Source organism: Pogona vitticeps, chromosome 4, assembly GCF_051106095.1.
Source record: "Pogona vitticeps strain Pit_001003342236 chromosome 4, PviZW2.1, whole genome shotgun sequence".
Taxonomy (NCBI): Eukaryota; Metazoa; Chordata; class Lepidosauria; order Squamata; family Agamidae; genus Pogona; species Pogona vitticeps.
In genome coordinates, this window is record NC_135786.1 from 51,578,053 (window position 1) to 51,603,898 (window position 25,846).

The following is a 25,846-nucleotide window of genomic DNA, read 5'->3' on the forward strand; positions in this document are numbered from 1 at the left end:
GACCATATTCAGATAAAATGAAAAAGACTCAGATTGGCTTGTGCAAGGACACTTTTATTTTGAATTGAAAAAATAAACTATTTCCACTATTTTTGTGTCTTTGGATGCCCTTTTTAAAATTGCCCAAAAGCCTAATTGGTGACCAAAAATATATACATGTATAAATATACAACTGTCTGTATTTACATTAATCTATACAAGCAACATTTCCATGATTAACCACGGCATAAGAATGTTTTGGCAAAAAGGTTAACAACTGGTTTTTCTCAAAATTTGCAATCATTTCTCCACCCTTTCTTTCTCTAAATGACACTGAAAAATACTCCATTGGAACTGATGCAGCCAATTCCAAATAAGAACTTCCTATGAACCCAAGTCAGACCATCACTAAACGCAAACTGTGCTTAATCTGGTGCAGGTTTTAGGGAAGTCGGAGCAGAAATCCCCATTAAATGCAAGCCCCAATCACATCAGGTCTCATGTTTAAGTCCCTTCCACATCGAGCAGTTTTTAACAAACACTTTAAGAAGCATTCCCTATCTGAACAATAAATACATAAGCCTCTAAAACAGGGATTGGGAAGACACGTCTCTATGGCATTTCTGGGGATCCCTATCTTCTCCATTTGTGCCACCAAAGATCTCCATTCTCACCTTCTCTGCTTCTTTGAGAAGGGAAGGAGACATTCTATGGTGTTACTGTACAGCGTGAGAGTGTATTATGGTGACTCTAGCACATCCAGGAACCTGAGCAGTGGCTATTAAATATCGCCAGGAGTTGTGGAATCATTGCAGTGGTACAATCCTTCAGTGTGGTGTGTTTCCTTCACTCCTAGGAAACTGCTCACCCCAGTACAGGGGAAAGCATTACAAACAACCAGTCACTTGGGGAAGCTTTGCATACTTTAAGGGAGCTATTAACTTATCCAGGAGAACTGACAAATAGGTGAGAGAGGAACAGAACAGAAACCTATAGGTCTACCCTGATAACTGTATGGATAGATCAAAAGATGAACAAATAGTGATGTTAAACTAGCACTGGCAGATTTTTGAGCAAGACCTATTAGGTGCAGAGTTACGCAGAACATTATAAACAGTAAGTACCGTAAGTAGAACTTGCACGGTAAGGATGCTGCGGGCAATCCATGATAGGACCAATTGAGTTCAGAGGGCTTCCCAAGTGGTCCGCAAAAATACAGACCCACAGCACAACTCATCTTGCATAGCACAACCTGCAGGAAACATCAGCACTGTGTTTTGGAAATGGAATATCCTGTCTGCCAGTCCTGCTGTGGTGGAAAATGGATCACTGCTAACTTGAGCTTTCACAGATGGAACACAATCTAACATTCACCAAATAGAGACTGGCTGTCTGGTACAAACCAGTGGATTTTCTTACCATTTAAAATGTTCCTCACAATAATGAGTAGTGATAACCAAAAAAACCCATTTTTACATCATTATCTTGGCCTAATTCAGACACTGTAGCTAGCTAAAAGAAATCAAGGAAATAAACAAAGGTGGCACCAAAAAAGAGAGAGGAAAAGGATCTGGCCACACATTCCCAACTCTCCAAAGTACAGTTTGTAGAGTGAGGGCATCTGAAAGACGGTCCTTCAGGAAATCTTGTTACTCTTGTTTTCTTCCACATCCAGCTGATCTAAAATTTCATCCCAAAGGGCATTAGAAAACAAATAAAATAAATGAAAGCCAATTTTATCAGGAGGAGACTAGGAACAGGGGCCTCTGTGGGCTCAGGGTTTTATATTTCTCACAAGCATTTTATTTCTTCTTGTGAAATGTGCCAAAAACACTCCTTACTGTGGAAGGATTTTTGAGAAAGTCATGTTCTTTCTGCACTTCAGCCATACACACAAAAGTTTCACATAAAACCCACCATTCTGCCTCAGGAAAAGATTAATATTAGTTTCTAATGGAAAACACTGCTTTCGCAGGAAATGCATGGCAATGTTAGAAATCACAGCATATTCCCAAGTCTAATATCTTATGTTTCAACTTGAACCTAATAAAGGGAACTGCTGGGTGAAAGGACTACATGTCAATCATCTGATTCAGAAACTAGGAACAGAGCTTTTCTCAAACATTTGCTTTCATCGAATAGTTCTATGGACTGATTTAGAGCCCAGTGTTGCCAGGAAGCAGCTGTTATAAAAAGGTGACATTTTCAGCTCTTGGGAAAGCATTAATGTTGGCACTTAAACCTTCTTGGTTATATTGTACCACTATCATTTTAAAAAGCAGTAAAAATGTGTTCTCAGCAGCTCCTCATCGTTTGCCACTCACAGAAGCAGCTGCTTTTTCCAAAAAGCATTGTGTTTAACTCGCCAAAATGCTATTTCTGTCTTGACTAGGCAATATAGCAAGCAGCAAGGCCACCTGAAGTTCTGTTGCATGAGACTGTTCTGCTTCATATTACAGAAGTACCACTGCTATAAGCTGTATAAAAGAGAAATCTAAGACTCTGAGCCATAAAGTGCAGCCAAAAGAACCAAACTAAAGAGCTCTCCACCAGAAGGAACACAATGTACAAGTTGAAATATAAATGCACTTTGAGAAGGAAACGTATTGTGAAATTAGCTCTTAAACACTTCAGTTAGCAAACCTGAAGGGAAGTTTCTTTACTCACTCTAGTGCTATTACTAAACTTCAACAGCTTGCACTAGAACTCGAGTCAGACCAAACCTCAGCTTCAAACACATACAGACCTTGAGAAAATATGACCAGTGTGGTTCTGAAGTGGTCTCAGTTTTTGCCAAGGCACAGCAGTGAATATCCTGTGGGTGCCCTTGGCCACCTGTGATCTCATCTACAAATCATACTTAGCAAGGTGGCATGGCCTGAATCTCATTAGAAGTACAGGCTGCAAAGAAAGGAGAGATTACTCACTTCATGGTGTTCCAGGAAACCTGATAAAATGTGAAAAAGAATTTTACATTGTGCATTGATCTGCTTGCAGTCCTCAAAAATAAGGCCCAGCTAAAGATGAAGAACAAACTGCACTATGGTGTTCCTTAAGAGGGCAGAGATTGATTTCAATCCACGTGTGCTTTGGTGTTTCTGGGTCAGAGTTCACCTTAAATTATCATAAACTGCTGCAGATAATGACACTCCTCTACACTGGAGAGGCCACCTTTCCATCTAGCCCTCAACCGCCAATGACTTTCTGCTTTTCATATGCCACTTTCTTGACAATATGAGGATGACTAGAGGACCAAAGGCTTTCCCTTATTCCAGCCCAACAGTTTGCCACAGTTTACTTCTTCCTACGGATTTTCGGTTTCTTCACCGGGCGGAGGTAAGGATTGTCTATCACGCTGTCCTCTCCATTTCGGCTACCAGAAAGAGAGGTGTTGTGCTGTAATACGGATGCATTCTCCTTCTCAGCTCCTGAATCATCCTAGCAGGGAGGACAGGACATGAACAATGTCAGAGTAAGACAAGAACCACTGGACATGCGAGAAACATCAAGACAGAAGACAATTAAGACATTTGGGGGCAAGTGCAGGAAGAAGCAAACGAAAAATATCCGATGGTCAAAGTGCCCTCTGGTGGCTAAGAGATGTTCTAGAACTAAGGGAGCATTGCACCTAATTTTCACAAGGTTTGGTTTTCAATGGAAGTCAAACCTGGGACTGCTCTTACACAGAATACCAAGGGGAAGAGGCATCTCTGTTGCCAGGCAACTGGACCAGAGTTCCCTTTCTTGCTGTGCTGTTTCCCTGCCCATCTGTGCACAATTTATGCCCCAGTCCACTTTTTAGCCTAGATGTTACAAGTTAGTACAGAAAATAGATGAGACGCACATCCCATCCACATTCAGTCCCAGCCAGCTGCTACAAGTAACTGGCTCAATTTGAGGAAGATTTGGGCCTAGTAGCTAAGATATGGTCCCTCCTTCCAATCTCGCAGAGTCATCCTTCTCTTGTAAAGTGTTGCACTCTTTTCCGGCACAAGGACATCTGGTAAGTCTGCACCTTTTGTGGGGGAACCTAGTGTCTGCTAGTAGATCCACACGAACATCTCAAAAAATCACAAAGGCTTTTCAGCAGCCAGAATTATGTAAACAAAAAGCATATGCACCCAAATCTTCCAGTTCCATCCTTGTGTTTATACTTTTTGGTGGGCATTTAATGAGGAGCTCACAGGATCTTGGCGCCCATGTCACCCTGTATCAGACAGAGTCTCTAAAGCTCTACCATGCTCACGTGCAGGGGGAGGTTTTCTGTGTCAGTCTGCTCATCTTGTTCAGAGGAATCTGTCTCCTCCATCTGTTGCATCTCCAACTCAGAAGGAAGCAGAGCAGTCAGGTAAGGTATTGCAAAAGGCCTGGCAGCTATCACTGGATAAAAGGGGAAAAGGTATCATTTCAGTAACAGAGACTCACTCCTCAGTTATCTAGCCAAGAATGGATGAATCATGGGAGGAAATGCACTATTATAGATTGAGCCACATATTATTTAACATTATTTCTTTCCATTAAGGTTTTTCTTATACCCAGGAAAAGATGTATTGCAATCCTCTACTGTATATGTTAACTTCATCCCATGGGCTACATCTGAAAGTTTCTAACACAATGGCATCCAGACCATATTGCACAGTACAAGAGCCTAAGTAATTTTTCAACACTGTTAAGACAATGGGAAGCTCTGCCTGACTACAGTAACTGCAATTTCGACATCACTTACAGGGGAAGGTGCTGACATCATCCTTGAAGAGGCTCTGGGTCTCTCCTGTCTTTGCCATGAAACGGGTCAAAGCTCTTTCAACATCACGCCTCTGGGAAGCAGCCTTTTCTCGTAAGATCTGATAGTCTAATACAGGTTCCCGGTAAGTCTGTAAGGGAAAAGGAGGGAGGCAACCTATGACTACTCAGGGAGTTCAAACATGTAGGACTCATAATCTTCATGGGCAATCCAGGTGCAGTTAAATTCACATCTATCTATTGGATAACCAAACCTTCTTATATATTTTTCAGAAATAAACAAATGGGGCTAAGTCACTGTGGTGATGCTAAAACAGAGGTAGACAGTTTTGACAAACTCTGAGTTTTGCATCTGCAAATCCCTCAGGTTGCCTCTCCCTTTCCCAGTCTATGGCATAGAGGCAGGAAGCCTGTTTTTGTGATTTGGAACCATGTTCTCTAAAGCCTCCAAGACTGATTCAGCTCCCAGAAAAAGCATGTGCCCCAAGCTCCTCATCCTAACACAAAAAGGGGATTTGGGGGGGATAGTCCCACCACATCAAGATACAATGATACAAACATCTGTAGCAGTACTGAGGACTATAAAACCAGCCTTGGGAACAAATTCAGACCACATAACAGATTTTGCCCACTGCTCTCCTAAAGGACGAAAAGAACTCTAAAAGACTTAGCATATAATTTGGCCTGAATCCACCTGGTAGTTCCAACAGGAGCAGACCCATTAAATCTATGGGATTTACATGAACCCACCATTCAATCATTCATTCATTGGGTCTCCTTAAGACTACTAGTTAGGAATAGTTAATTGGATCGAGGTCTTTGTCTTTAAAGGTCCAACCAATTTCTGATTAAAAAGAGTCTGTGCATAGAATATACAGTCATGTTTATGCAAGACATCTCTCCTTACCGGTGTTTTGATGTAAGTGTGAGGATCTGGGAACTCTGGGAAGTGACCAGGGATGTGGGATGGATGGGGCTTGTTCTGCCCGGCTGTCAGGGCTCTTGGAGTCACCGGCTGGTTGGTTACAGGGGCTGCAAATGGAAACAAAAATTCAGCTATGGCAGCTTCTGCCATGTGGCTATGAGCCCAATTTAACATGGAAACAATCTAGTGGTTCTGTTCACTTTAGGAGAGCCAATACAGTACTGGTGTTTCAGCAAAGAGAATGAAAATAAGCAGCCCTACAGACAGGATAGCATGACAAAAACAACTATATAAAGACTTTAACATAGATCAATGCTGGAATATTAGGGTGCAATGATATCCTGCTTACTGTGACACAGGCCTGCCAGCACCACCATGTTTCCTCTAGCTCCCAACACAGGATCACCATATTTATGGGATCATATACCGTATTTGCCGGCGTACAAGACGACTTTTTGAGCCCAAAAAACATGCCTCCAAGTGGGGGGGGGGTCGTCTTGTATGCCGGGTGCACTGAATGACGCGGGGCCGCGCTGGCCGGGGAGGAAGGCAGGCGGGCAGGCAGGCAGGCAGGCAGGCAGGCAGGCAGGCAGGCAGGCAGGCAGGCAGGCAGGCAGGCAGTCGGTCTGGATGGAGGGAGGGAAGCACAGCCTGCCATGCCTGAGCGGCCAGAGCCTGCCGCCGGGCTGCCTGCTGCCCCACGCCGCTGAGCCAGCCGCGCACTCGCTCGCCTGCCACCCGCCCGTTTCCCTTTTCCTCTTCCTCCTTCTCCTGCCGCCTCCCACTCAGCCTCTTCCACTCTTGCTCACCCTCTTGCTGCCATGCCTGAGCCGCCGCCGGGCTGCCCGCCGCCCCGCGCCGCTGAGCCAGCCGCGTGCACTTGCCCGCCACCCACCCGTTTCCCCTCTTCCTCCTTCTCCTGTTGGGGGTTTTGTCTTATACGGCCAGTCACCTTGTACGCCAGCAAATACGGTAAATTCTCCTGCCTCCTCTACCTCATCATAGATGAATTCACATAGATGTATTAGGTGGCATTACACTTTACAAAGGAAGGAGATAAGGAATTCATCCGACACCTTTCTTTAAATGGCAATCTTGCATTCCACCTAAAATGTAGTTCTGGACTCTATGGTGACATCAAATCACAATAAATTCTGTTATTCATTATTTTAATGAAAATTATATCACGGTAACATCAAGTGGCAAACCATCCGTTTTCTGCTTCAAACAGACTTAGATAAATTGAGTCTCACTGCTGGTACAATGGGGTACTGGCTTTCACCCAATCTAGAGTAGGTTGGAATTCGTTTTACAGAGATTTTTTCAGCCATGACTTAAGCCTGCAGAAGTGCCTCCTCCCTTTACCTAGTTCTGAAGTTTTAGGAAGATATAAAGGCTGTAGTCTTTCACATACACACAAATCTCCAGTATCTTGATCCTCAACACAAAATCAATGTGTAGCCAGCATAATTAACTTGTAAACTACCCAGAGAGTGCTTTAAGTACTGTGGGGTGGTATATAAGCAGCATGTTTTATCTTCAAAGCCTTAGAAATTCCAACAAAACTTATTTCCAAAGACATGCACTTGTAAGACTGGAGCCCAGACCTCAGTGAAGTCATTAGAACTGTGTGTCAATTTGAGTGCCGCTTTCTCACAGGGTATAGAAACCAACATCTGACTGTTCAAGTGATAGGTTTAATAAAAATTGCATGAAATACATGAAACTTCACTTCATGAATTACTGATTTACACAACATATTAAGTTGCATAACATGGCAAGTCTATCTACAGACTTGTAGCAGCATAAACAGATTATTATTTTGCAAAGGTGGAAAAAGCTTGTTTCCATCCACACCCACTCACCCACATAGCCTCCCAAAAGGGTGTAGAGTGGATGCATAGGTACTGAGGAAATAAAGCTTTCCCTGCAAAACAAGCACAAGGGTCTGTGCCTCAGCATCCATGCATGTGAAGACATCTGCAGATGAGTATTTACTGCCAGAGATATTCCTGCTGGAGGAAGCCCTGAACATGGGACACTTTGGAAACAAAGTTAGCTTTGGATTTGCAGGATTCAAAATCTTCAAGAACTGGCATGGAATTAGTATAAATAACCCCCTTCTATTGATCTTAGTGGAATCCATGAGGTAGAAGCTTCACATACAGAGAACTTCCCCACTAGCTGGCATAAACTACCTGATCCTAAGAAGTAGCAGAGAACTCGCTAACTTGTTCATGATTTGTTGTATGTATATATCTCTTTTCTCCCAGTACAAGGACCCAATGGAATCTATGAAGTCCATTCTTCCCAACTGAACAAACAGTGAACTGGTTGCCTAATGTAACATATTTGTTGCAAAAATCGCTTCTCCTGCCGATTCTACATTTACTGAAGAGACTGACGGATCACAATTCTAAAGCATCTAGTACACGTCCTGACCACTAGACTAGACGTCCTCTCAGCAAATTTACAGAGCAATCAAGACAAGGCAATAGCTCACATACGTGCAGTGATCACCATCCGCTGGGACCGTTTGGCATATGCAGGGAGTGTTTCCATGTTGAAGCCTGAAATGCAAGAAGGAAGTAAGAATGAAAGGAAGAAGAATCTAACAAACCAATTCACCCTTCAGTTGTAATCCATTCACCACTGAAGTCTGGCATCCTGACTACAACATTCACAATCAATTCACTCATATGTACTCTCCCCTTGCTAATTCCAGAGCAATTCAAGGAGCAATCCAGAGAGATTACAAAGATTCCAGAACAAGTATGGGTGTCTGTGTGTGACAGAGAGAAGTATAAAAGGAATGACACATGCTCGTCTTCCTCAAGAATCTCATGGTAATCCATCTTCAAGCTTCAACCCAACAGATCTAGCACCCCTTGTTAAAGGAATTAACTCTACATCTTTTGCAGAAGTTATCAGTATTCACTGATTTAGCATAGGTAAACAATCCCTCCCCATGTCTCCACACCAGCAGTACAGCCGTGTAAAGAGTAAATCACATATCCCAGCACTCACCCATTTCAACTAAGGCAACAACAATATCCGATAGAGTTGGCTGAGTCCTTGCTGTATGTTCGCAGAAAGACTTTGCACTCCTCCCCATTTCTGAAATATCTGGGAAAGCAAAGATCACTATAGAACTGAAATCTGAAAAACACAGTCACTTACCTATTTCTATTAGCCCAATCCTGAATTTAGGAAGCTGACTCTCTGAAAATTGTTAACCATTCCTGGCATGTGGAGATTGCCAGTGGCAATTTTCTGATATTAAAGACTCCCCCAACCCCTGTCTCAAGGATCCCAACAGCTTCTACAGGAAAAAAGGGAGCCCAGGAATCTGAAGAGAGGTGGATAGAAAGTTTAAATTAAATTAAAATGAAGATAAACATTGCCTGGTGAGGACCTCATCACAATGTACATGGTGTAGTTGTGTCAACTGGGTTTCAGCCAATATTCAATGCTGAGTTCTCAGCCCATATTAGAAAAGAAATATTTTCCTATATGGACATATCTAGGAATCATGATTAAAGAACTGTCAAATGACAATTTAAAGAAAAACATTTACCCATCTTCAGATAGCAATAAAATAGCAAATGCAATTAAACATAAGTAAGCACAGCGCAACATTTTGGGGAGTTGAATTAATAATAATCCCAGAGGATATCAGATGGTAATGACAGACTAGGGAAGGGATGAGAAATAGCAACGAATGGCTATGATGAAAAAGGCAAATTATAAATGATTAGGAAAAAAGTTTGAATATAGAAGTAACAATGTCATAATGCTTTTATATAAGTCCCCCGTGTCCTCATAATTAGAATTCTATGTATACACAGACTTACAACTTGAAAAGGATTTTGGAAATTGTCATATGCAGCTGCATATGACAATTTTCCCCTCACACAAACATATAAGGAAAAAGGCAACATGACCAGGATGCTGTAGAAATTCCTTAAAAAGGAAAATGTCAAAGTTAGGGACTGTTTTATTTGGGGAGGGAAAAGAGCGAGTAAGGAATATATAAGCCTCTAAAATCAGTGTGAAAAAGTGCACGCAAGATTTTCTGTGCTCTCATTACACTAGAACCTGAGGTCATCCCTTAAAGCTGAACAATGGGACATCAGAAGCAGGTAAAAGGAAGTAAAACCTCACTCAATACACAGTTCAACTCCGGAGTTCACTACTACAAGATGCAGTGATGAGAACAACAAACATCTTTAAAAGGAGATTAGACATCTGCATCGAAGATAAGGATATCAACAGCTATGGTAAAATCATTGGTTACAATAACCGTCCACTACCTCAAGGATCAGCTGTTGTGGAACTTTAGCAGGAGAAGAGCATTGTGCTCTGCTCTGCTTGTGTGCTTCTCATAGGTACTAGACTGGCCACTGTGGAAATAAAATGCTAAAACAGATGTGCCTTTAGTTTGCTCTAAGAAGACTCCTCTTATGGTAAGACTCGTTGTAGACTCAGATTGTAGACTCATTGATTATTATAATGCCTTTTGACCACCACAATTTTCTGGTTCGCATATAACACTACGTCATTTTTAAAGTAGTTTCTCTGCCACTCTAATCCCGTATTGAGAAACAAACCCCCTTTTGCACTTATGGCTTGAAGTAGCCCTACAAATTGTAATTTGCAGATAGTCAGCTTATTCCTGATTTCTTTCAGTGCTCCAAACACGGCTTTCTCTGTACTGAAAAGCTAAAAAGGAAACACTCCTAAGGCTAAACTATCCTTGCTTGCTTTTCCTTCAAACTTTCTTCATTCTCTCTAGAAACAGTCTCCCATATATACCCAACTCCTTTCTGCTACAAAGCAAAACTCTGATCTCTAAATCACATATTTGCTTCCACAAGGCACAACAAAATACCCACTTCACAGAAGGAAAAGTGATGGTGCTCAGAAAAATAAACACAACACACCTCATTAAAATTTGCTTACATCTCCCACAAATAACTATAAACATTCAATGAAAACCTCACTGCAGCTGCATACGACAATTTCCCCCTCACACAAACATGTAAGTTGGGAAGGGAAACCAACGTGGAGGATATCTCAGGGGTCTCCTACCAACTCTCCTCAGACTAAAGAAGCTACTTGGATGAGTAGCAAAATGTTTCAACTCAATAAGGAAGAAGTCTAGTTGCCACAACTCAACTTCCAGATATAAGCAAAACATATATCCTACAAGAATAAACCTACAAGTTCCACCACCCACACTCCACAAAAAAGTCCCAAAATATAGGTAAACTGTACCATACAACAAACAAATGCACACAAGCAAAATTTTCCCCAATATAAAGGCAATCCTCACACAAAACTAACTCCATCCACAAATATACAGGTGAAACAAATCCTTACTACAGCTGGAGTTTTTGATACTGGCAAAAGCAATGGAGGGAAAACACACCAGAACTGGCCAAACAAGCCACAACCATGTTGTTTGGCTATAAGAAGGACTATGGCTTGCTCAAAAAGCCATGGTTAAAAGCTTTCTGTGTGAACAAAGTTGAAGGAAGATCCATGCTATGTTTTAATTGGTGTTCAGCATAGTAACCTGGTATTCCTACGACCTGATATAAGATCGATGCTCTTCCTGCCTTTCTTTATTCCTCACCTGCCATATTACCAATGGCACTTCCCAAATTGCTGCAAAAGTAGCCACTGCAACCAAAACAAAATCTCCTTCGGTTTGGTGCTAGCTAGCTAGCTATTTATTTATTTATTTATTTATTTATTTATTTATTTATTTATTTATTTATTTATTTAATTTAATTTAATTTAATTTAATTTAATTTAATTTATATCCCGCCTATCTAGCCAACTCAGGACCACTCTAGGCTATGGAGTAGAGTGAATTGAAGGGATCTGAAATTATCATTGTCTTCTAGGGGGTGTTGCTGTTTCTTTAGACTAGCATATTTAATACTAGGAAAATGACACTGCCTTTCTAACAGACACCAATTTCACAAGGCAGAGAGTACTTACAGCTCTGGAGCATCTCTGTCAACGTTTCCACAGCAGCCTTCTCAGCACTCTCAAACCCAGCCTCTGTCAGTAGTGAGCTGACCACCACCTGGAGTGTCCTTCTTCGAGCCAAATAATAGTTATCTGATGGAGTTGTAGAATGTTTGCCACCTGAGCGCTTCTCAGATAAAAGCAAAGCAAGAAAATGCATGTAAGGGCTAAGGAGAACAAACAGCCAGGAGACTGGAATCATGCAGTCTTTCAGATATTGTTGAGCCATGACTCCCATCATCCCTCACCACTGGATATGCTACTGGGGATGATGGGAGATGCAATCTAACAACATCTGTAGGGCTACACATTATCCAATCCCAACATAAAGATATGCAGAAGTTAGTATAATTAAGGTATGGTTGCTGCCAAATGTGATTTAAAAGTATAGATTGTTGGCAACCAAGCAGGGCAGGCCCCCTCCTCCCAGGTTAAAGAAATGTTTGCTCATAAGTTCAAAATGTGCTCTAATGTCTTGGATTCTGACAGTGCAGTTTCCTGTCTACATAATTACCATGAAAATTACTGTGGTTATTTACCTTGGGGAAAGCAATAGCCACATTAAGAGATGATTCCCTTTTTATTCTAGCTTAAACACTTGAGTCAGTGTTGTATAATCATGGACAAAGTAATGGGCTAGGACTCAGAAGATACAATAAATTATCAAACGGGACTCTGATCCAAAACATCAGGACAGCCACAGATTCCCTACTTCACTTGAAGTTAAAAAGTTTCTGAATGACAGTTTTGTATACTAGGGCACAACTCTGAACACAGCAGACTTATGGGGAAGGAGGTCTCATCCTGGTCACTAAAAATAGTGTATTGATCACGTCCCTCAACCATCAGAACTGGAGTGACTGGGCATGTGTAGCTTTCTACATGACAGCTGACTGCAACTCTCATCAGCCCTAGCCAACATGAGAGAAGATGGAGGCTGTAGCCTTAACACCTGAGGGTTCCAAGTTGTCCCGCCTTGCATCAGTTAATATAAGAAACTAAATGTATGTATTTTCCGATGTGTGGACCCTTTGGGTGGCTTCGCGTGCAGGAGTGGCCAGCACATGGCCCTCCAGATATTCTCGAACTACAACTCCCATGAGACCTAGAAACCATAACAGTGAAGGACGACTGGAACGACGGTCCCATAGCTAATATCTCCTCGCCCCTTTTCCTGTCCGCAATCGGTTTTTACACCAGGAACTTCCCGCCGCCGCCAGGGGAAAAAAAGAAGCCCCAGGAATCGAACCCACTCCCACCAATTCAGAACGGCTTAAAGGGCAGCTGGCGGGGCCAATCAGGAGGAAAGGAGATCGGCAAATCAGGAGCCGCCCGCCTCTTCGGACTCTCCAATCCCAACCCGAAGTTCCCCGGGGCTCGAGGCCTCGCGCCGTTTCCTAATGAAGGCTGCGGTGGGAGCATCGCGACGGCTCCCCCGCCACAGGCAGTGCGAGTGGGCTGCCAGGCGGGTCGTGCCACAAAAAAGGGAATCGTTCTCTCAGAACCGATCCTTACCGTGCTCGAGCTACTAGACCCGCCGGTCCCTGTATCTGCCATCTTGGATCCATGGGAGATTGCGAGCATGCGCCGCTGCGAAGAGACTTGTGGGGCTTGTAGTCCTTTGGTGCCTGTTCCGCTGAGAGCCTCCTTTTTCATCTAAGGGGGTTTAAGCGGCCTGGGAAACGCAGAGGTGCTCCTCTAGAGGAGGGCAGGGCTGCGGGCTCGAGGGGATCCACAGGAAGCGCCAGCCCTCATCATCTTTCTGTGAAACCAAAGCAAAATTAACCTGTGGTGCCTTTAGCCGAAGCTTACAGAAAGTATGGGGAACCTTAGGCACTCCAGATGATTGTGGGCTTCTAGTCTCTTTGGTCCTTTCTCACTAGTCATAGCAGCTGGGTTTGAAGTCCAAAACAGATTTGTTGTGGCCCAAGCCTTTGTGGGTAGAACTAGGAGTCACACTCATTAGTTACAAGCCCTAGATCAAATCAAGCCCAAACTATATACAGTATCTGAAGGCAAAAAGATTGAAGCTGAGGCTTTCCTACTTTGAGCACATAATGAGAAGGCAGGATTCCCTGGAAAAGAAAATACAGTAGCGCTGGTAAGGGTAGAAGGCAGCAGGAAAAGAGAAAGACCAAATAAGAGATGGGCTGATTCCCTAAAGGAAGCCACAGGCTTCAGTTTGCAGGACATTCTGGAGATCGATGCTTAATAGGATAGCTATAAGATGAAGGCAACTTGATAGCACACAACAACAACAAACATGCATTGAATTGTGTCAATAAACTAGAAAGGTAAATATTAAGTTGCAGCATGTGACATTCTTGTAAAAAGCTAAAAAAAATATACCGAGGATGAGATGATAAACATTTTAAAAAACTGAAGTGAACTGCTTTCCTTAAACGTTTATGCCAGTGGAAAGCCGTTTGTCCTTCTTCTGTGGTTGCAAGTCATTTCTGACTTATGATGACCTTATGAATGTGTGGCCTCCTGAAGGTCTTATTGGTAACAACCCTAGTCAGCCTTTAAATTTGGTACAAAATTATTTTTGCTTAAGCAGGCTAATGAGAAATATCCCACTGGCAGTTATTACCGGTATAGACGTTAATGTGTTTATATCTGGTTTGGAATGTGGGTTTTACCCAATTTGCTTGGCATTTGATTTAGGAGAGAGAGAAAGAAGACACTACTTCAAACAATAGAACCCTATTGTCGATTTATAGAATCATAGAATAATTGAGGTGGAAAGGGCCTTTAAGGCCACCAAGTCCAACTCTGCTCAATACAGGAATCAAAATCAAAGCAAATTTGATAGATGGTTGTCACAATGTTCTCTTGAAAATCTCCAGCACTGGAGTGCTCAACACCTCCCTAGGTGACTGTTTCCATTGTCATATTGCTTTAACAGTTAAGAAGTTTTTCCTCATTTTCAACCAAAATCTTGCTTCCTATACCTTGAACCCACAATTACATGTCCTTTACTCTGAGATGATCTAGAACAGATCCTGCTCCTCTTCTGTATGCTTGTATAAAGGAAATTGCTGCTTGTTAACAAGCTGGCTGTGTTCTTGGATGTGTGCCTAGTTATGTAATGGGATATGTGCCTAGGAATGCCTCTAGCATCTCATTAAGGAATGGCAAGTTGTGGGCAGTACTTAAGTGATTATCCTTCTGCAAGTGTAAACTTGCAGTAGCATTCTGGCCATAGTGTAATTGATTTGTGGAGTTTCCTGCCACAGCTACGAATTGTTGTTCCCTAGCTTAGATGGCATTAAAAGAAGGGTTTTAAACAAATAGCTGAATGCCAGGCCTTTGGTGGGGAATGGCTATTGCCCTACTTGTGCTTTTCCTGGAAGAAACTAACTGCTGTAGGAACAGCTTTATTGCTGTTACTCACTAGAGCTCTGTTCTTCATTAGTGTATATTTATGGAGGGCCTGATACATGAGTCTCAGGAGAAGACAATACATACTTAATTAATCTGTGTCTCAGTTTTTTCTAAAGTGAATTATCCCATGTATATTAATTTCTTTATAAGTGTTCATTCTGCACACATCAAGAAATGAGTGATCACAGATAATTTGCAGCCTTATATCAAGAAATTCCAAACCTTGAAAAAAATTCCAAACCTTGTTGCAGAAACAGTAAGAGGCCCAGCCTCACAAAAGTACTAGTCAACTCTGCCAGATATATAACATCAACTGCTTTTTCTGCACCGTCCATGAAGAGGGCATGCTTAGAGCTTGAGGAAGTGGATTCCACCAATGAGAGCTTGCTATTTGTTTTACTTTTGTGGTCCAATAAAAAATATCACCTACTTTGGCATTTGTGTAAGTATGAAACAAGTTTGTTATAACAAATCCAAGGTACCCTCTTTTAATGGCTGCTAGCTGCAATACTGCTTCTTGGGAGGAAAGCGATGACAAACCTCGATAGCATCTTAAAAAGCAGAGACATCACCTTGCCAACAAAAGTCCGAATACTCAAAGCTATGGTTTTCCCTGTAGTGATGTACGGAAGTGAGAGCTGGACCGTAAAGAAAGGTGACCGCCGAAGAATTGATGCTTTTGAATTGTGGTGTTGGAGGAGGCTCTTGAGAGTCCCCTGCACTGCAAGGAGAACAAACCTATCCATTCTAAAGGAAATCAACCCTGAGTGCTCATTGGAAGGACAGATCCTGAAGCTGAGGCTCCAATACTTTGGCCATCTCATGAGAAGAGAAGACTCCCTGGAAAAGACGCTGATTTTGGGAAAGTGTGAAGGCAGGAGGAGAAGGGGACGACAGAGGGCGAGATGGTTGAACAATGTCATCGAAGCGACCAACATGAATTTAACCCAACTCGGAGAGGCAGTGGAAGACAGGAGGGCCTGGCGTGCTCTGGTCCATGGGGTCATGAAGAGTTGGAAACGACTAAACGACAACAAGTTGCAATATTTAATTGCATTTTAATTATTTTGCCCTTTTATTTTGCCTTTTTATTGTATTTTAAATGCTGCAAGCCGCCCAGAGACCTTCAGACAGTGTGGGCGGCATATGTTAAATAAATAAATAAATAAATATTGGATTTCCAAGAATCTGTAGAAAACACAACCCACAAGATATGCTCTCTCTCTCTCTCTCTCTCTCTCTCTCTCTCTCTCTATCTCTCTCTCTCTCTCTCTCTCTCTCTCTCTCTCTCTCTATCTATCTATCTATCTATCTATCTATCTATCTATGTCTATCTATCTATCTATCTATCTATCTATCTATCTATCTATCTATCTATCTATCTATCTATCTATCTATCTATCTATCTATCTATCTATCTCTATCTCTGTCTACTGTATCTATCTATCTCTATCTCTCTAACCATACACAATGTAAAGCTTAATGTACTGAAGCCCCTTGTGGAATTGCCTTTTCTGTAGATCAGTTTGACATTGCTTTTGTCTACTTTATTCCCAGTGTGATCACCTGATCCAGCACAAAAGATGTTCGTATGTCAGTTCCCCTCAACCAAGCACCCTAAGTTTCCACATAGTTTCTTGTTTTAAAAAAAGGTTTCAGCTCAGCACTGGAATACACTATCACTAGGGCCCCTTACAAGAATTTTTTAAAAAGTGAGAGAGGAGGGAAATTGCTGTTGTGCACTTTTTAGCTCTTTAATCTTGCCACAGCTTTGTACAAGCCAGGCTCTCTCCTGCTTCCTGCTGAACTCCTGCAGATTGTCATCTAGATTGTTATAGAAGTTTACACGGGGAAACTCAATTTGATAAACTGTGAATGCACAGCCGATCAAGCTGTATTTTCCCCTCTGTGTGCTTTGTCTTGATGGTATGTTCCTTGTGAACACATCTTTTGAGCTGCGTGGTCTCCAATATCCATTGTTGGCACTATAACCCAGCATGGCTCGTAGCCAAGTCCAACAGACTGCCAGGAGATGTTCCAATGATTATTGGCTTCAGCTCTGCTCTCAGATACAGATACTGTAGCAGTGGACACAGGTAACATCAAGGGAATGTATGACGGTATCAAGCAGGCTTTAGGTCCAATACAGAAGAAATCTGCTCCCTTGAAGTCTACTACAGGCGTGATCATCCAGGACCGAGCACAGCAGATGGAACGCTGGGTGCAGCACTACTCTGAGCTATATTCTAGAGAGAATGTAGTAACTGAAGAGGCATTAAATAACATCGAGTGCCTGCGTGTCTTGGAAGAACTGGACGGTAAACCAACTTTAACAGAAATAAAAGCGGCCTTGGATTCTCTTGCCTCTGGCAAGGCACCTGGAAAGGACAACATCCCCATTGAAGTTTTGAAGTGCTGTAAAGATATCATCACCACTGAGCTGTATGAAGTCTTTTGTCTTTGCTGGAGAGAAGGTGGAGTACCACATGACATGAAGGACGCAAACATCGTCACATTGTATAAGAACAAACGCGACAGGGGCGACTGCAATAACTACCGTGGTATCTCTCTTCTCAGTGTTGTAGGGAAGCTGCTGGCCCATGTTGTGCTGAAGAGACTCCTGGTGCTTGCAGACAGAGTCTATCCAGAATCACAGTGTGGATTTTGAGCTAATAGATCTACCACCGACATGGGATTTTCCCTCAGACAGTTGCAGGAGAAATGCAGGGAACAACAACAGCCACTCTTTGTGGCCTTCATAGATCTCACAAAGGCCTTAGACTTTGTTAGCAGGGACGGACTTTTTAAAATACTTCCCAAGATTGGATGTCCACCTCAACTACTTAATAACATCAGGTCCTTTCATGAGGAAATGAAGGGCACTGTAGTTTTTGATGGCTCAACATCAGATCCCTTTGACATCCGAAGCAGAGTAAACCAAAGTTGTGTCCTTGCGCCAACCCTGTTTGGGATCTTCTTTGCTGTCATGCTGAAGCAGGCCTTTGGAACTGCAACAGAAGGTGTCTATCTCCGGACTAGATCAGATAGAAAGCTCTTTAATCTCACTAGATTGAGAGCAAAGAGCAAAGTCCAACTGAAATGCACGTGGGACTTCCTCTTTGCCGATGATGCAGCCATTGTTGCCCACTCTGCTGAAGACCTCCAACAACTCATAAATCATTTTAGCAAGGCCTGCCAAGACTCTGGACTATCAGCCTGAAGAAAACACAAGTCATGTGCCAGGGCATTGACTCACCTCCCTCTATTACTATCTCCATGCAAGAATTGGAGGTTGTTCATGAATTTGTGTACCTTGGCTCAACAATCTCTGACACTCTCTCCCTAGATGTCGAGCTGGATAAACGCATTGGGAAAGCAGCTACCATGTTCTCTAGACTCACAAAGAGAGTATGGCTTAATAAGAAGTTGACAGCATACACCAAAATCCAGGTCTATAAAGCCTGTGTCCTGAGCACACTCCTAAACTGCAGCGAGTCCTAGACCCTTTGTGCATGGCAGGAGAGGAAGTTGAACACCTTCCATATGCGTTGTCTCCGACGGATTTTTGGTATCACCTTGCAGGACAATGTTCCAAATAGAGTAGTCCTAGAACGAGCTGGAATTTTCAGCATGTATACATTATTGAAACAGCGCCGTCTACGTTGGCTTGGGCACGTCGTGAGAATGGCTGATGGTCGGATTCCAAAAAATCTCCTGTATGGAGAATTAGTGCAGGGAAGCCGCCCCCAAGGGAGACCACAGCTGTGTTACAAGGACATCTGCAAGTGGGATCTGAAGGCCTTAGGAATGGACCTCAACAGATGGGAACCCTTGACGTCTGAGCATTCAGCCTGGAGGCAGGTGGTGCATCATAGCCTCTCCCAATTTGAAGAGACACTTGTACAGCAGGCCAAGGCAAAGAGGCAGTCCCGAAACAAGAAAAACCAGGGAGCTGGACAGGGGACAGATTGTATTTGTCTTCAATTTGGAAGAGATTGTCACTCTCGAATTGGCCTTCTCAGCCACACTAGACGCTGTTCCAAGTCCTCCATTCAGAGCACCCTACCATAGTCTCTCAAGACTGAAGGATGCCTACACAAACCCAGCATACTACCATACTGTGATGACATTGCCAACCTCTGCATTCATTGTATAGATTTTTACATATACAAATGTATAAGTAGCCTTGCTCTCTTGCCTGGGTCCCTGTAACACTGTAACAGTCAGCACCATTGTTTTTGTTTTTCAGAACTGATAAATAACTTGTGTTTTCTTTAGCTTCACTTTCCTTCATAGGGTGGTGACCTTTGCATCAAAACTCTGCTGAGCGTGAAACCTTGCGTTTGTGTATATAACAGCCTGTACAACAGGAAACCTACCTTCTACAATCCCTCTGCTCCCCACTTCCTGTTTAAGTACAATACATGTGACTGAGAGAAGTTGTTCCAACCAATAATAGTGCTGAAATACAGAAATGTAAACAACTATCAGAACACTGAAAATTAAAAGCCTGATAGTGTGGATTTAAATTTCCTGGCAGCATTTGCTTTCTGGTTTTGATGTCAGTAGAAAAACAGAACAATTAAAATTAATTTGGAATGTTGGGAATACTGGATTTTTCCCCTTTTTTTAAATCATCAGTGAAATGATCTTGATCATCAGCAAGGGAGGAATCTGTTTCTTTATCAGGTATGTTGTAAAATGAGTTTATATTCTAAGAGATGAGGAATTGCCAACAAAGATCTCTGAAATACAGGCACAGATTTTTTCGACTGAGACTTCGTGATGTTCGTTTGACCATGTGAGCAATGTGCAGGAGCTGACCACAGTTGTATCTTGGATGCAAATTATATTTGTTAGATGGGAGAAGACTGATTAAAATGAATAGTTCTTAAGATAGTCTTGGCTTGCATAAGCACTACTGATTTCACTGTGTCTGTTTTAAATCTGACAAAGTCTGGATCTTACATCTTTTCATATATATTTTTTCTGCATGTAATAGTTTTGCCTTAATTTTTTTTCTTATTAGTACTGCTGTTTGTGCTTTAGTAAAATACCATAGCTTCTTGGTACATTCTGTTTTATATTTAGGAGACCTATCCCAAATTCAAAATGTGCATATGCTCTTGAAAAAGAAGACATATATGCATAGAAGAGGGGTTTTCAGCAAGTTTAGCTTGCATACCACAAGCAAACACATATATGCATATGTATGTGTCACAGTGCTTTCATGGAGATTACATGTGAGGAACCATTTGAAAAAAATTATGTGGCCCACTCGCACATATTTTGCAGGCTAAAGCTGTGATTCATATATATGAGGACTACTTTCAAAGGGACAGTAAGTAGTTTATGTATTTGCTATTCTTTACTCCACTGTTAGGTTTCTGAATATAACATGATCCCTTCAACTCCCTATTTATAACAGTACTGCTGGTGTCATCTGGTTAGTATATACTACATGAAATATGTATGTTTGTTTGATTAGGAGCTTAGATTTAATTGGCATACACCTTTTGATGGCCAAAAGGTTATTTCAAAGTACTTCTTTTGCATTTTCCAAGTTGCTAATAAGGGGGTGTTCTGTTGCTTTGATTTTGAGTTTGGTCATGATTTTTTCTGCTGGTGAGAAGTTTTGCAGAGAGAGGTTAGAGTGCCCTGTTTTATGGCAGTGTTAGAAGAACTAGGGGGGAAACCCACTAACTTTTCTCCCAGGTAGGCAGATGTGTTTTCCCCTTTCTAAATAATGTAACATCATTTTACATCATCTTAAACAGTTTTAGATTGCTACATTGTTTCACATTGTTTAAATGGTTTTGTTGTTTCTAGCCAGGCCTGTGAGATTTTGATAAATATTGCAATTAATACATAAATAAACAGACTTGTGGGGAAATGTCTGGTAGAATTCCTGAATTTCTAATTGATGTTCCTGTCTGCTTCCGTGATCCCTTAATCCCCCTTACAATGGGAATTCATATCTTCTAATATCTGTTATGTTTCTATGCTTTACATTTTAGATGTTGCTTGAAAATCATACCTCTTAATTTTGGCTGGGCCCTCCTATGTGCAGCCTGTACTTCTGACAATTGACAGGCACTTCCTTGTACCTTATAGTTTTCAAACTGCTTTGTTCTCATCATTTTATCTCTCTCTCTCACACACACACACACACACACTCACTGTTCTTTTTTAATTTGGTTGTTAGACTGTAGGCTCCAGGCAGTAAGTTGTCATTTTATTTTACTGTGCAGTCATTAGGCAATTTATACTTCTAAGTGGCAATAGTAGTCATCATCATTGCCATTACTGTCATCCTGAGCCAGTAGTTTCAGACAAATTCTCCTATCCTGGCTGACTCTTAATACCAAAGGGTGACTGATTATGATATAAACATTTGGAAGGGGTCCACAACAATTTATGCTATAATAAATATTTTGGTCTTTAAAGTGTTACAAGACACCAAAGAGTCTTGCAGCACTTTAAGAACAAACAAATTTATCATAGCTTCAGTTTTCCTGGACTGCAGGCCATGTCTTACGCTAATTGTTAGTCATTAAGGTGCTGTAAGACTCTGTTTTGCCTGATTAAAATTGCCTTTACACAAAACAAAGATTTTGGGTGCAAAAAGGATGTCAGATCATTGCTGTTGGTCAATGGATTGGATTAACGTCAGGAAGTGGAGGAGATTTTCCCACATAGCAGTTGAACTCAGAGTTGTTTCTGGGAGCGATGAGCTAGAATTTCAGCAGAGCCATTTTCATATGTTTCAAGCATAGCATGAACACACAGAACATGAAGAAGGAAATACATCACATGCATGTGTGTGTAATAGATAATCCACATCCATATCAAGATCAATAAGCAAACTCTTTGTTACCACATCAGTTTGCTGATGCAGCCTCAATACAGATGTTGGAGGCAAGCTATATACTGCACATAATTGACTTTTTTGAGGGGAAATTGGCTTTGGAGAAGCTGTGATTTTTGGGAGAATGATGAGATGGTGGGTGCTTGACTTAATCTCTTGTCCATTGTTCAGTTTAGACAGTGGAGTAGCCTGCTTTTCTTTCATGCCACAATGTTCCAGATATGACATAAGAGATGAAATCCAGTAGTGAAATGTACACCATGTAAAGCTGATTATGTCATCAGCCATATTGGTTTTTTGGAAATTTACTTTACTTTAATTAGATTTATACCCCGCCCCTCTAAATAGGGAAGTAATTGGAGGCCACAGGATGGAGAAGGGAAATCTTTAATTTCTGGAAATCATCACTGCCAGAATGGTTTTACTAACAATGGAAATCACTTTCAAGCAAGTATGCTTACAACATGAGCTTTATGTGGTGCAAATTCTGCTACTGGATTTCAGCCTTTATCTCTTTTGATAAGAAGATAGTGTAGTTCTTTTTGAAAAACCCATTGAAATGAATTGGAACACTGCAAAAATGGGATACTGGTGTGTTCTTAAGCAAACAGCAGAGAATGTCAGTCCTATAATATGAAAAGATCTACCTACCTCTTAAAGTGAATGGAACCTCAGGAAAGTCTTAACTTCCAGTCACACAGACAACTGGGTTACTTAGGAGTCACTTAATAGATTATGGATTAGAGTTCGCAGAGTCAAAATGGACCTAAGCAAACTGGGTTTTCACATCAGTACAATCAAACAAAAGCAAAGTGTGCTGCTTATACACTGCCTCTCAAAAGGATAGAAGGCTGAGTCAACCTTGAGCTGGCTACCTCGGATTGAACCCCGCCCAGGTCGTGAGTACAGTTTTGGCTGTCGTACAGCGATTTAACCACTGCACCACAGTCCTTTGCAAGTGCAGAGAGGAACAGGCAGTTTCATACCTATGTCAATATACTGTATATCTCTAAACACGTATTATGGAAGACTCGATTTTACCTGTACCCAGTAATGGGCGACATCAAAAATACAGTACAGTATTGTTGAAAATCAACTAAAGCAACTCTCAACCGATTTTGTGCTCTTAATTTTCCCTAGCTTCTTCACAGCTCTCTTTCCACCCTGGCTCCCAGTGAAATACAGTATCAGCCATCATACTGAGCTATCAGAGATGCACTAACGTCTTGCTTCATATGTCATATGGAAGACTGTAGCCAGAAGTGTGTAGAGAAAATTATAGCTGTCTTAAGTTTCTTGTCTAACTGTCTGACCTGAAGGCTTTGACCTACGCAGATCAGAACTGGATGTCTTGAAATCATTTGCCTTCTATCAAGTGAGGCCATGGTTACTGCAGAATGGCTTTTATCATCAGCAAAGTCTGAAGTTGGATAGGATTTCTTCATCCATCTGCTGCACAGTATATGGATGTTTTATATATATATAACAACAAAAGAGTAAACCTGCCAAATTTGCACTTTCTCCTTGAGCTTTCACATTTCCATTCAGCATACATAAAACCAAGCTATCTGTTTCCAGCTGGTGGATTTGATTTAAATCAAATTGATTTAATTTATAATTTAAATAATTATTTAAATTTTAAAACTTTTTAAATAATTACATCAAAAGTAGAATTTTTAATTTAAATCATGATTTAAATCAATTTTATTTTTTAAAAAAACATTGATTTTTATACACCCTGGTTTCCAGATAAAGCTTTCATTACACCATCACCCTGTCCCATGCACTGGATGCTACAAGGGTTCCAGATGACAGCATATTCCTCTTAGAATCCCGCTTTGTTTTCCCACCATTCCTTCTATTGTATTATTTTAACCACCAAAAATTAATTAAGGTGAAAGGAATGAAGTAACTGTAATGCTTTATAACTGTTCCATTTGGAGGGAGGGAAAAAACAGTGGAAAAACACAAGATGATTACAGACAGCAAGCATGAGGGCACCCAGCATTACCACTGAGAAGATACTGGGCAGGAAGAGTAAACAAGTCATGGTGGATTCCAGATATTTGCCTTGTCTAAAAGCTGCTTCAGAGTTTTTCTGAAGCAGCTTTTCCTGACATAGGTATGAAACAGGTTTTTACTCCAATAAGTAAAAAAATGGAAGAAGTGGTGAATAAAATTTGGCAAATAGGAGGGTTCCAAATGAAGGACAACATAATCTGTATCTTCCCCATAAAAGTTTGGGTTTAGAAGCAAAGCAGTTTTCAGGATAAAAGCATCCTGTAGAAGCAACTCTAATTTCCCATTACAAGTAAGTGAAGAAATGGTGGCAATTCTAGCCAAAAGTGGCTGTTCTTATATAGATATGGATGTACTCTTTTGTTCCTTCTCTTCTTTTGCCTCTAGGGTGCAGACGAAGACCAGTAAAGTATTTTCTGCTCGCCGTTTGGAATGCTGTACATACATTTCTTTAATTCTACATCTGGAAACTTTATTTTGCCACTTTGCAATATAACTATATTTGTAAACTACTGTATATTTTACAATACAGTTATATTTAATATACGTAATATATTTATATTATAAACTATATTTACAAATACAGTTATAACTTAAGATCAGGCTGATTTGTATTGTGTATACACACAGACATGGCACTAAGCTGTTTTGACTGATGCTGACCTATATCAAATAGTTCACAAAGAATACCATGAAGTACAGATGGACAGTTAAGAAACGAAACCCAGAACTAAGATGAATCCATCCATCGAAAAGCCAAACAAAATAGAACTTCCATATGTAGCACTAAGAGACAACACTACAAATATTTTATCTTATTATGATATTGTAAAAAGCCAGCTCTTTGGTCTTGGGCAAGCTACACAATCCCAGAAGAGAGGGATTGTACGCTACTTCTGTTACTATAGACCTAGAAAACTTTGGAAAGTGTCGTCATAAATCAGAGTCAACTTGGCAGTACGTATGCTATTGCTGTTTTTTTGGTTTTTTTTTTTTTAGTAGTAGGAGGAGTAATTTCATCTAACCTACTAGGTCACGTCATTCAGCATTTCTGCTCTCTTTTTTCGGCTTTTGCCTCAGTTATGTTTCTGCATGTAATTCCACACGGCTTTGTCCTCACAAACATGCTGAATACCCATAATATATGGCAGAGTAAGCTGGCTGGATAGCTCAGTGGTTTAGGCATCTGGCTGTAGAACCAGAGATTGGGAGTTTGATACCCCACTTTGCCTCCTGCATGTTGAGCCAGTCTGTGTAACCTTGGGCAAACTGCAGAGTCCCAGGGCACCCTCAAAAGAAAGGAATGGTGAATCACTTCTGAGTACATATTTCCTACCTGGAAAATCCTGAAAAGGATCTCTATAAGTCAGAATTGACTTGACAGCACATGGTGAGGATAATGTACTACATCTATAACCTGATGCACAGTTTCTTCAGATCATACTTTTTGGGTGTGTTTTCCTACTTTCTTAGGTGTATCTATACCAGACTGTTACAGTATATCAGTTGAATTCCACTTTGGCTGTCATTCATCTTACAGAATCCTGAGACATGAAGATTGGTGAGAATTCTTTGCTAGAGAACTCTACTGCCACTGCAGCATTAGATAGCTCTAGCAGAGGAGTCTAAGTACTTCACCAGAGTACAATCAAAGAAAGCTGTGTGGTCCTTCCACAGTATAAATGCAGGATAAATGGTACCTTTATTAGACAACTAAAAAAACAGCAACAAACCCAAACAGCCCAATGTTCCCAAGGGTGAAGGTTGAAACCACACGTGCCAAGATTTGAACTCATCTTAAGAAGTATACCTGGCAGACTTTTGCCATGAATTTTTGGAGTTTTCATTTATAGTAATTTTCTGCAACATTGGTGCATAGCCTGAAG

General features: G+C 41.3%; 2 protein-coding genes across 6 annotated transcripts in view; one reads left to right on the forward strand and one right to left on the reverse strand.

Annotated features, from left to right (window-relative positions):
- Positions 1–33: 33 nt before the first annotated feature.
- TAF8 (TATA-box binding protein associated factor 8) lies at positions 34–14,673 on the reverse strand. 4 transcript variants are annotated; one of them, XM_020796779.3, is made up of 8 exons: positions 13,202–14,673; positions 11,657–11,813; positions 8,675–8,773; positions 8,155–8,217; positions 5,630–5,754; positions 4,706–4,853; positions 4,226–4,359; positions 34–3,417 (listed from the first exon to the last, which is right to left on the reverse strand). In XM_020796779.3, exons 1-8 carry the CDS (start codon positions 13,340–13,342, stop codon positions 3,274–3,276), a joined length of 1,011 nt encoding a protein of 336 aa, XP_020652438.3. In that variant the 5' UTR covers positions 13,343–14,673; the 3' UTR covers positions 34–3,273. The 4 variants fall into 4 exon arrangements, with proteins under 4 accessions (XP_020652438.3, XP_020652428.3, XP_078249239.1 ...); XM_020796769.3 differs by having other exon boundaries at positions 4,217–4,359; XM_078393113.1 differs by lacking the exon at positions 8,675–8,773.
- Positions 14,674–19,560: 4,887 nt separating this feature from the next.
- The window catches only part of CCND3 (cyclin D3), a 95,767-nt gene continuing 89,481 nt past the window's right edge, over positions 19,561–25,846 (forward strand). Inside the window, exon 1 of one of the 2 annotated variants that reach the window (XM_078393117.1) lies at positions 19,561–19,762. The gene's annotated coding sequence lies outside the window, so the exon portion shown is untranslated. The remainder of the gene's footprint in view (positions 19,763–25,846) is intronic. The other variant, XM_078393116.1, reaches the window with a different exon arrangement.